This window comes from Silurus aristotelis (genome assembly GCF_946808225.1).
Source record: "Silurus aristotelis genome assembly, chromosome: 1".
NCBI lineage: Eukaryota > Metazoa > Chordata > Actinopteri > Siluriformes > Siluridae > Silurus > Silurus aristotelis.
In genome coordinates this window covers 7563236-7575735 of record NC_139574.1, presented here as the reverse complement: position 1 = coordinate 7575735, position 12500 = coordinate 7563236, and the positions used below count along the sequence as shown (strand labels likewise).

The window sequence follows — 12500 nt, the reverse complement described above, 5'->3', positions numbered from 1 at the left end:
ATTACTTACTATACCAGACCCACATGGATCATTAAAACCATTATAGATTTCTTTTACAGCCATAAAACCAGGACAAAAAATTTTTTTATTTATTTATTTATTCATTTTTATTTTTTTTTAGAGTATGAACAGGCATTGAATATCTTGAGACACACTTTTCCATACTTTTCAGTCTCACCTTTTTCTTGAAAGAGGCGCGGCTCTAGATGGAGCTCCGGCTGGATGACTATGATGTCACATCGATCCTAGGGTTCTGATTGGTTTATAATTTGAATATTCAGATCCAGATCGATGTGATTGGATGGAGATGGTGGAGCTTCTCCAAACAGAAAAAAAAAGAATCAGTAGGTGAGATGCAGAAAAGCTGAAAGCGTTTGGGAGCACAGCACACGGCTTTAACCCGAGTGAGATGCGAATGTGGAGAGAGGGTTAGTTTAGAGAGGGTTAGTTTAGAGAGGCATTTGCGCGCAGGGGCGAAGCAGTGAGGACAAGGAGCAGGGAGACTGAGCTGATGCGTTAGAGAGCTCCACTGATGCATCGCGCTCAACGATCCTAAACAAGTTTTTTCGTGGTTTTATTTTTTTGCAGCCCCCCCAAAAAATCCATTAAAACCCCCCGAGCATATCAACTTGTCCCGATCCGCTGTGATGGCTTCAATCCTCGGCGGCAGCAGCGGCGGCGGTGCGGGAAGCGGCCAGATCAGGTGCAAGTTTAAACGCAGAAGGAGGAGAAGATCCAAGCGCAAAGGTAAAATCTATTTTTTTCTTCATTTATTATATCTTTTTTTTTCTTTTTTTTCTTTTTAAACACCTTTCCCAAAGCTATAGGTCATTCGCACTATTGTCATTCATTTAGAGCAGGAGTTCATCCAAGCATTCCGCTCCCACAATCCTGGCATATTATCAGTATTTTTTTTTTTTTTTTTTTTAATATAATGAATTTAGTCGTTTATTCTTTTCTTAAGTGTGTATGTGTGTATATGTGTGCGCACCCGTGTGTGTGAGTGTGTGTGTTCTGTGCCGGTGCGATGGTGTCCTGCGCGCAACGCATCCATGCTCTTCTGCTTTATCCCCTTTTTCTTTATATCTTTTATACCCACTTTTTTTTTATTTTTAAAACCAAAAAACGTCCACCTTTTATAAAGATTGAGTTTTCTGTATTCTTTTTGTGCACCGAAACATCGAGGAAGATATCAGGCGTTTTTAGGTCCAGATGCGCAAGACGCACTGTGCGTAATTTCGCATCTCGGTGGGTAATGTGTCCGCCCTCACGCTCCTTTTATTCCCATTATGTCACTTTCATCCTTTATAATCGCTTATACGACTCTGTCATATCACACTGCCACACCAAACTACCCATGCCCAGTTTAAACAGGGGACAGGGGTCGTGTCCTGCATCACCAGTAGTCTGTTTCCATTGTCCCCTGTAACGTGTTGCTGTTAGAGAGCAGTTTTTAGATTGGAGATCACATTAGGGCTCATTAGGATGTCTGAGACTGTAAGGTCAAACATGTCCAAGGCAAGGACATCTTATTGCTGAGCTTCTCTAGGATATCAGAAAGCAACTTTTCGTAGGCGTGTTATTGATATACAGCAGGTTACGGAAATAAAAGCATGTGGACATGCACATCCTATAGTTCTTAAGTATATATGCATAAGTTGATTACTTTTAAATGGATTTGGAAAAAGGGTTTTTTTTTGTTTACCAATGTCATTTTATATATATTTTTTAGTTATTATTACTACTATTATTACTTCTCGGCAATCAATGCATTCGCCAGAAAAACAAACTAAGACACCAAAAAAATAACAAACCAAACTTGTTGCACGGCATTGCAGAATGCTCTTATTTTCACCCCTCCGTTATCTGTCCACTTTGCTTGCCACCTTGTTGCGTGATCACCTCGGAAATTTCATCACAAGCGCTGAGGAGTAAACGAAGCCCAGGCTCGAGGTGAGTGACGGCAGCCGTTGTGCTTCTTCAGCTCTCTGCGGTGGCAGTGGTAATAAACGAGGGCGTCTGGGTATCAGGAACACCTCTGCGTTCACCGTGACAGGTGTGTGTGTGTGTGTGTGCGTGTGTGTGTGTGTGTGAGAGACAGTTGCTTATCGCCTATTGTGACAGACCCTTGGGGCTGATAACGTGTTGGTGATCAGACCTCCTGCTCCCAGACACACCACCTCTGTATCTCCTTCACATTGACTGGCAGGAGTGTGTTCACTGCACTTATTTTCTCTGTTCGCATTTTTATGGGCTTTTTTTATTTTCCAAGAAAATGGGAATAGAATTTGATCTCGATTGCGTTTTGGGGCACACCATCAATACTCTGCTTTACTGTTTGTTTCAATTGTAATACACATTCTTTTTTCTTCATACACACACTTCCAAGCAGGAAATGTTAAATGATTCACTTAAATTTGTGTGTCACATGTCAGCAGATGTGTCGGGTGTATAAATAAAAAACAAACCCAAACGTTTTAATAAGGCGACTGGGATGAAAAAGCGTGCTGTCAGTTGAACCTATTATTATTATCATTATTATTATTATTATTAGCCTTTATATTATTATTATTATTTATCCTAAGGCTGTTCTTGTAACCCCTGATATTAATAACCTGTGTAATTGAGAGAAGAACGATAAGTGCAGTGCTGAGTCAAATGTATTTACATAATGGAAGCGACAAGAATGGTCACAGAGCATTAGGCATTGCATATGAACATTGTGCATGTGTGTGTGTGTGTGTGTGTGTGTGTGTGTGTGTGTGTGTGTGTGTGTGTGTGCCAATTTTCCAGCTGAGCTGATGAGCTTTGATGATGACCATTTCCGGCGTACTTTACACTCGGTGATTCCAAAACGGCAAAATTCACAAAGTTTTCACATTTATGAAATTTTTTCCTTCCTTCCTTTTTTCCATCCTGCTTTTTTTCAGTCATTCATTCATTCATTTATTTAATAACTAAACACACACTTCTCTAGAACCCCAGTTTTTTTCTGACATCTCAGTTTAAAAAAAACACCACTCAGCATTTTTTTTTATCACTCCATTACATGACATTATCACCGCGATTCAGATTCTTATCGGAACCATAGCAAGCGCGCGAGACGGCGATGCAATTAATTTCACAAAGCCGTGTGACGTCAGAGCTTTTGTTTTAACCCCCACCCCCCTCGCTCTAATCTGCCATAATGAAGATGGAAGGGATAAATCTAAGTGCTATTATAATAAACTTTAGGCTTTCCCAGAGCTGAATCAATTGCGTTTACAGTCCTGTGTGGCTGATGTTTTGTTGTGTTTTTTTCTTTGGATTATTCTGACACTGTGCACTTTAATGCATTTGATGCCTAAACAAATCCCACAGATTAGAGCGACATTACAATCTACAGTACTCAAACCCGAATCAGATGTAAGCACATTTATTTCTACCTGATTGGAAGTGGAAGCGGTAAAAGTATAGTCATAGTGCAAATAGTATAAAATGTACAAAACTAACTTGACATCACACCTTTCAGTGGTGTCTGCACGGTCTATCAGGACAGATTACCGGAGCTTAAATCATCAGGCAAAGAGGTACATGTAGGACGTCTGCTCTTTACCTTTACATAATTCACCGCTGTTTATTATGCTGCATAAACATGACTTACACTCCTACATTGCTATAAGGATATATCAGAAATTACAATTCAGATTTTCCAGAAATCAGAAATACAAAATAATTAAATATATTTGAGTCACTGTTATACAACATGGACAAAAAAAAGCATGATTTTGATATAGTGCATTTTTTGTATACTCCAGATTGCTGTAAAAATGCCTCGGAATAAAAGTCCAGTCACATAAAACAGCAGGAGGAGTATAAAAAAAATCTACAAAGCTGTTGAACCTGTGTCATGTCACGGTTTTAATATGCCCTCATGCTAATTCGTCAACTGTTTTGTCCACAAAGCTCACAAACTAAATACTACATGTTTTTTGACGAGTGTTTCTTCACCCACCTGGCCGTGTAACTGGAATAAAATTGCTCCAATCTGAAGCTTCTCATGGCAGATGTGTTCAGAACTCACCCTTGTGCTTCGTCCACGTCTGACGGCATGTCAGCTGACCTCCGGAGCGAATAATGTATACACGCCGGACCCTTGTGCTGCTCGCTCGTTCGCAGACTTGCTGCACAAATGATGGAATGCCATGCTCCTGTTGTTCTCCGGTTCTCCGGTTCTGGAGTTCAGAATGAATGTGGATCCTGGCGAGTTTGTGCCAACCGTCAATTTCAGACCATAATGAGTCATGGAAAATCGAGTGTCGATTTAGAGCACAAAAAGTTTTTGTTTGTTTTAAATTAAAGGACTAATTAGGCAATTTGTTGAGCATTTCCTAGGAATCACACGGTCACAAGGTAGGTCACATAGTCACTTCTTTTTAATAATGGTATACATAATATTTAAACTCCAGCTTGACGTTTTATGTGGTCTTCACTATGTATGGATTTATTTCATCACAATTATTTCTCTATATGTTCTAAAGTAATGTATTTGTTGACAGCTTTGACACGAGCGTTTACATGAATACAAATCAAACCCAGAGATACTTTAGACGCATTGATCATTTTGATCTGATAGAAACAAAATGACGAATCTTAGCTCAAAGATGTCATTTTGTGAAGATTTTTACCACACACGAAGATGGAGGTCAAGGTCAGTCATTTGTCTGACATCGCCGTGATGGTTGAAGACCTGACCGGAGCATGAAGGATTGTAGAGCTGCGCTTGATTTCTTTGTTTTGACGTGCTGTGCTGGTTAGACCGGTCATATACACCTTTCTCTGTATGTGAGAGAGTGTGTGTGTGTGTGTGTGTGTGTGTTGGCTTGTAGTCTCATTGGAGACGCTGTCTCCGCTTCCTCGGCGTGTCTCCGTTTCTGAATCAGTGCTGCGTCTCAGTAAGACGCAAGAAAGAACGAACTTGCTTCGCTGCTACATTTTTCACCATTGTCACCATTTCTACGTGTTCCATATGAACAGAATCCATCTGTGTGTGTTTTTCTAATATCCCAGCTAATACTAGATCTATTTTACAGCAAAAGGCAAAAAAATACAGATATACTTACATTTAATTTTTGAAAAAGGCTGTCTATTTGTGTCCCTTGTTGATAAGGAGGCTTTTTGTGCGAGGTGCCGCTGGCATTTAAAAGGTTAATGAAGGTCATCAGCAGCACCAGCTGCAGCTGCAGCGTCGACTTTTGCAGCCACTTCCCTGATTAACTGTGAAATCCTCCTCGATTTAGGACACGGCGTCGTCCTCTGGACGTTTGTCCAGAGAGGTAAAAAAAATGCTTATTAACATTGAATGGTTGCCGTTCCCTGTGGAGAACTGGCTGATAAAATGACCAAGGAAGGAAAGAGCACAACTTTATAAATTAGCATAATTAGTCATTATCTCTTAATAGGCCCCCTTGGCTTTTTAAAGACATGGCTGCTGGATTTTTGTGAAAGTTTAGTGAGGAAAAACGTCTCAATAACACAAAGGAAATCATCTGATTGGGGTTTGACCAGAGGGGAAAAGAACCGAGGGCCTTCTCACAAATAACATATAAGTTAGCAAATAATTTAATCATTTTTATACTGATAGCTTTATCTATAAACCCTTTATTTAAACATTAATCCTTATATGTTGTTCCGATTCATCCTGAGATCCTAATCAATTTACCTCATGAGCTTAACATCTTTATTTTTTGTGTTTAAAAAGCACTAGCATGAAGAAAGTTAGCTTCCCAGCCTGCTTAGCATTCTTAGTCCATGTTGACCAACAGCGTAATAGCGTTAGCATCCGTGAAAGGCCGTCTGACCTTGTACACACACACACAGAGTGAGCATTTACAGAACCCGAATCTTGAAAGCAGAAACTGGCACTGTACTGCATTGTGAGACACAAATCAATTAACAAAGCTTATGAGCTAGCACTGACATGACACAATGAAATAAGGCTAATTCTGCGACACATTTTGTTCATGGAGTGGGGGGTGATTTGGTGACAATTCTTTGAAGGATGTGGGTAATTACGGCGAGCTAATACTTCATATATGATCTCATATACAGGACAAAATTAAGATGACAAAGAATCGCATTCCATACTAAACCATATATATATATATATATATATATATATATATATATATATATATATATATATATATATATATATATATATATATATATATATATATGTGTATATATGTAGCCTTTTTTGCCTGTATAACATCTTTTATATCTAATGATAATTTTTCGGATTGTGTTTTTAAATATATATATGTGTGTATTATATATTATATAATAATAATATATAATTATATAATATCATCAGGACACCTTTTGCTATGTTTCCACACGGACGGTTTTAATTGCCGGATGCGTGCATCATGACGGATTTTGGTGCTGATTTGAGACATGGCGCATCGGTAAATCAAATGTTTAGTGATTAAAACAATTTTGCGGTGGTTTATTATTTTTTATATCTGAATAAAGAAAGGACGTCGTGAATAATTGTGTGCTGCGTTGAATTTCGACTCTTTTATATTTATTTCTTGATTATTTTTTTTTTATAAAAAAGGTCAAACAGAAATGAGCCCTGCATCAATCGCGTGTTAATACAAATTAATAAATCACATTTAGTTGTTGCAATAATAGAGAATATTTCAGTAATCTCCTGAATTCCTGGAATTCGTGAGAAATACATTTTAAAATCCCTTTTCTCGCACATAACAGGCTTTCGTGTGGGTAAAATCTCCTACAATGCAAACTCCATAGATGTAGACACAATATATACAATGTCGGCTAACATTTAAATTATGCGCTGAAATAGAATCGTATGCTAGCACAGCAGCCGGTTGGTGAAATATGTGAACTATGCATTCATATATTTTTTAAATAAAAACCAAACCAAACCAAACAATGATTCATCTCCAAATGCAGCCATATTTCTTTGGCAGACTGTTTTGACACTTTATGATCCGGCATCATATTTCTCCAGCATGAGCTGTTAATTCCTAATGATTATTAACCATCTTGTCCTTGTTTCATAACAAATCCGGCCTGCAGGCAGAGAATCAAGACATCTGTTTAGCTACAGCGCTTTCTCCAGGTACTCTTGATGTTTTATTTTTTTTTTTTCATCTTTATCTTAATAGGCAGTGCCGAGAGACTGCTTAACGCAGCTGACTGTATCTCCGCTCGCTGCCGTGTGTGTGTGTGTGTGTGTGTGTGTGTGTGTGTGTGTGTGTGTGTGTGTGTGTATGAAACGATGGTGTTATTTAAACATGACTCAGTGTGTAAGAGAAGCGTTAGCTCAGCGCGTTGCTGGCAGGATGTGCCCTGAGAGAGATTTGGTTTGTAGATGATTATGGCTGTTTGAGTAGATTAGGTATTTTGCAGTAGTTTAGGTTCATCACTCCTCTGATGACGAACATTAAATAACTCTTTTTTCTTCTCTCTCTCTCTCTCTCTCTCTCTCTCTCTCTCTCTCTCTCTCTCTCTCTCTCTCTCTCTCTCTCTCTCTCTCTCTCTCTTTTTCCTCTCCTCATGCCCTCTAGTAAATCCCTGCTCATCCATTGATTCTCCTAGCTCCTCCAGGCTGTGAGTGTGTGTGTGTTTGAGTGTGTGTGTGCACATGAGGCTTATTGAGCAAATCCTTTATAAGGTGTTTAAACCAATCTTTGTCTGTATTAGCTTTGTGTCTGATCCGAAGCAAAGTAATGAACGTTTTATTGACTCGGGGCGTCTCTTTGAATTTTATAGCAGTGCCATTGTGGCATTTATTTAAAATTCTCACTAGTTTGCCATGTATCAATTTTATTTGAGAAAAAAAATCATTTCCTAAGCCTGTTGACAGAAGATTTAATTGTCCATTTGTATGCTTTTATTTTTGTGCCGTACAGAAAAGAAAAAAAAAATTGTATCATTTGAAAAACTGAAACGTTTCTTCTCGTCACTTCACAGCCCAAATCGGTGTCCCTTTGTCCCAATGTCCCCTGTGTCACCCTAAACTACAAATATGTCCACCACGGACGTCTTCTGAGTCTCTCTCTGCCCACTTATACTATGCACTAAAAGTGTGTACTCTGTCTAGAAATAAAAAGTACATACATTTGAGTATGTAGCAAAAACGTATTCAAGAACTCGAACACTTTAAATACTATCATGTAACAGAACACAATGTTGTTGCCTGGCTACACACCATGGCACTATAAATGATCTTCTCATTGCTGCTTCTCAGCTTTTCTTCATTCACTGTAGTGATTAGAAGATCAGATCATTTTAGTGACTTCTTTAAATCTCGTTCTTTAAAATCAATCACGTTATTACATTTATAATTATGATAAAATATATTTTGCTTCCATGTCATGAGTTCTATTGTCACGTGACTTCAATAATTTTTGTAATAATAATGTCAGGATTCGGATCTGATCTATTTCATTGTGTAGCATCTATTGAAGTCACGTGATAAAAGAATGAACCACTCGGACCAGAGGACTCATAAGATGAACTACTCAATTCTGTTTTCTGTGTAATGCACTGCGTAGCGTCAATAGGAGTCACGTGATACAATAATGAACGACTCTGACTAAAAGAGTCGGGATGTGAACTAAATTAGCACCCAACCAGAAGTGCATAAGTGGCCTAATTTACAATAAATAGCAGTATGATAAATAGTGTATGAGGTCCATATATACAGGGGTGAGTGGTGCAGTAGGTAATAATATATTGTATATATAGTAATATACAATATACTGTGCAGTAATTTGACACCATATCCATCCATTTTGCAAGTCACTTCAAAACGTCACTTGGTGCTCAAAATTGAGGTTCTTTAACTCAAATACTGAATTCGCATCATCCACTCGTTTGTCATGTTTTCCGGTTGAATTCTTTGTAGCGAACGCTCACGAGGACAAATTCCTCACGAAATTCCTCCATTGTGCATAGAGACATTGGGAGCAGTACAAGTTGGACCAATACACACAATTTTATTCTTTGAAAATCTTACATTATCCTGAGTACTTTTAGGATACTTGTTAGGATTTCAACAACTGGTACACATTCATTCTAATCTCAGATGCTATATATTAGGATAGATAGCATTAGAGAATTAGGATGCAGCACTGGACAGTTGAACATTTAATGTTTGTTGTATAGTTGTAGATATTTTTATATACCGTAATTTCCGGACTATTAAGCGCACCCAAATATAAGCCGCACCCACTGAATTTGACAAAGATTTTAAACATTAATAAGCTGCACCTGTCTATAAGCCGCAGGTTCCTACACTGAAACTAATGAACTGTACACAGGCTTTAACGAAAGACAGTGTCTGTTACACGGCTTGTATCTAAACAGTAGCCTACCAAGAAAGTCATTGTTCACTGTCTTCCTCCTTCCTTTCACAACTATTTCTCTCAGGAGTTTATCTTTTGGCATCGTCGTGCGTTTAAAAATCACCATCGGTGAAGCTTTTCTCCCGATGCCGTGCAGCTCAGAACACAGGTGAAGTGTTTTTCATGGCCGGCTGTTATTTTAGCGTGACGAATGATTCGCATTTCCTGTTGACAGTCCGAGTGAGCGGCAGGTCAAACATCAGAGGAACATCATCCATATTTATGATGTGGTGCGACCCGATTCAGTGGGAGCGCATCTGATTTAATATAAAGAGTTTTATTGTTTCACCTGAACCCGTTCTGCAATTTCATTTGTCTAATGTTATGGGGTTCAGTTTTTTGGCTTGAAGCTTGTGAAACTGGGAAAAACCCAGGAAAATCTATAAATTAGTGGCTTCATCGTTTAAGCCGCGGGGTTCAAATCGTGGGAAAAAATGTAGCGGCTTATAGTCTGGAAAATACGGTACTGTACTGTAAAGTATCTGTGCTGCTCTGTTCTAACGTATCCAGCCTGCTTGCCTGGATTTATGCTGGTATTTGTGGTTTGAAATCTTGTTTAGAAATGATCTGACCTTCCGCCTGTTTGTGGCTACAATTGTGCCTATATGGTTTGAATCTGATTAAAGCATTCCTGCAGCTGTGCCGCTTCTTTACATGCAGCACAACTTAAAGGAATCTGGTGTTTTAATCTCATTCACTGAATGGCACTAAAACGCTGATGGTCTAAAATATGGCGCTTTGAAAGTCAAGAACATTCTGATGATTCCTGTTTTCTCAAGTGTGTTAGAATGTCTGAGGCAGAAATACAACTTTGTGACATTATTATTGTAACTGTCAGGTCAATAACTGGAAACCCCTCTGATGTTGTCAGAGTTTTGTAAGAGACATGGATAAATCTGATAATTTAACCAGAAAGGAAAGGTTTTTGCAAAAACATATGCCTGTGGTTTGTAAATTATCTCATCAATATCCCATCTGCCTCATGGACTCCCACCAGCCCACATGATCCTGCTCTGGTTAGTCGAACACCTAAGTACACACAATTGATCACAATAGACAAACACACACAGCAGAAATATCACAGACCTCCAGTGCCTTGTTCTTCATATTCTTGTACCTGCACTCGATTTCGTCTTGACAAAAATCTGAAAAGATTCTGTATTTCTTAATAAATGAATGAATTGATTTATTTATTTGTAGCCTCAAAAAGGGAAGATTAAACACATACTGGTGACTTAACGACTATTTCCATCTCCTTTAAGGGATAAGAGGAACTAACTTGTTTCCTGAACATTCTACAGCATTCAATGCAACTAAAGACGACTGATCATCGTAGTTCTTTTTTAATGGACACTTTTTACAGAAAACAATTCAATCTAGATAGTTAATGTTATCTTCACTTTGTGTCAAGCTACACCGCATTGCATCACATCACACCACCCTGGTGCTGGTTATTTTCCATTACTCACATCAAGTGTTTTATTCACCACTTAGCAACGTTGTCTCATTTCCAATAGTCTTGATACGCCCATGTATTTGAGTTTCATATGCAGTGGCGTGTCTGCCCTCCATGTCCGTGTCTCCCCTCTTCCAAACAGCTTACTTTGAGGTATAAAGCAGAGCTTTACACATTCCAGGTTTGATGCTCTTAATGTTCTTTATAAAGAGATGGAGGATGTGAGAGACCTGAGAGACTTCATCAACATGCTTAAAGTAAGCTATAGAAAGCAACAATGTATGTGTGTGTGTGTGTGTGTGTGCGGGTGTGTGTGTGTGAAGGGGCGTGTGTAGAGGGCGCTTGACTCAAATGTTGTGCCCATTCAAAAGCCATATCAAAGCTAGCACAAGGAAATGAACCTGCCAAGCTGAAAACCGCATAATATTGCAGCATGCAAGACATTTTCCTCTTTTTTTTTTCAATAGCAATAACAGAGAATATTAACCCAGCAGTCATTTCATGAGTCACTGACCAACATTTCATACCATTGTTGTGTTTTTAATGTCTCTCTCTCAATGACTCTGAGCGTATTTGAAAAAACAAATCTAGGAAAAGTGAACATTTAGCTAGTGTTTACAGTAGTGAATATTTGGCAACCCGTACTTTTTTTTTTTAACAGCGTAATTGAGTTTTTTTTTTCCTCTAACAATCTCAGGGGTTAATATTCTGATAAATTAATTTGGATTGGATTAGTTTGTACAGGATTGGACTGGATTTGATGCTGCCATAATGATCATTTGCTTTGAATCATCTGATAAATCATTATAGTTAAGTGTAACGATCAACAATAAATAATTATCAGTCACAGACGAGTCCAAAAGCATTTTTACTGGACACTCTATGTATCATGGGATTTGGGTTTGTTTTCAAACTCCCAGCAGTGCAGTAGGTTTACATCCAAAAAAGTTTCATAATACTGCATTTAATAACTACATACATTTTAGTAAATAGATAAACAGTTATAAATAACTTTCTTTTGAAGATAATAAGATGAATGAGGCAGCTTGTCGCTGAGAAAGGGCCAAACATAATACTGTTTCCTGAAGACGTTTCTTCTCCCAAGATAGATGGATGGATAAATGGATGGATGGACTGATGGATGAAAGTATGGAATTGGTGACCATTTTAGGATTTAGTACCAAGTTTTAAACAGTTGCTTTAGTTAACAATTAAATGTCTATTATATTTATTTATTTATTATAAAAGTGCAATTAAGTCCTATTAATAAATTATGTATAATGTATAGACAGGAATAATGTATCAGAAAAGCATACTAAAACACTTTACCTAAATATAATCATATATCACCCTATTGCTCTAACAAGAGTTTACCAAGTTTCCTGGGCAAAAAAATAAATAAATAAAAATATAGGGTTAGGGTCAGTGTTATATATGAAAATATATAGAGACATAGACCACTGTGTCAGACCCTAAGCGTAGCAGCCAAAAGAAGAAGATACAATTTTATTATACCGCATCCAAAGATGTCCATTATAATTGTGTGACTCCTGCTTTGTGGTAACAGTTTAGAGAAGAACCACATATTGCAGGGAAGGTCAGGGGTCCCCATACTTTTGGCA

General features: G+C 38.1%; 1 protein-coding gene across 1 annotated transcript in view; it reads left to right on the top strand.

Annotated features, from left to right (window-relative positions):
- The first annotated feature begins 343 nt into the window (after nucleotides 1-343).
- The window catches only part of adarb2 (adenosine deaminase RNA specific B2 (inactive)), a 246600-nt gene continuing 234443 nt past the window's right edge, over nucleotides 344-12500 (top strand). The window contains exon 1 of the mRNA XM_083546030.1: nucleotides 344-747. Coding sequence (XP_083402156.1) covers nucleotides 648-747 — 100 coding nt within the window. The 5' untranslated portion in view covers nucleotides 344-647. The remainder of the gene's footprint in view (nucleotides 748-12500) is intronic.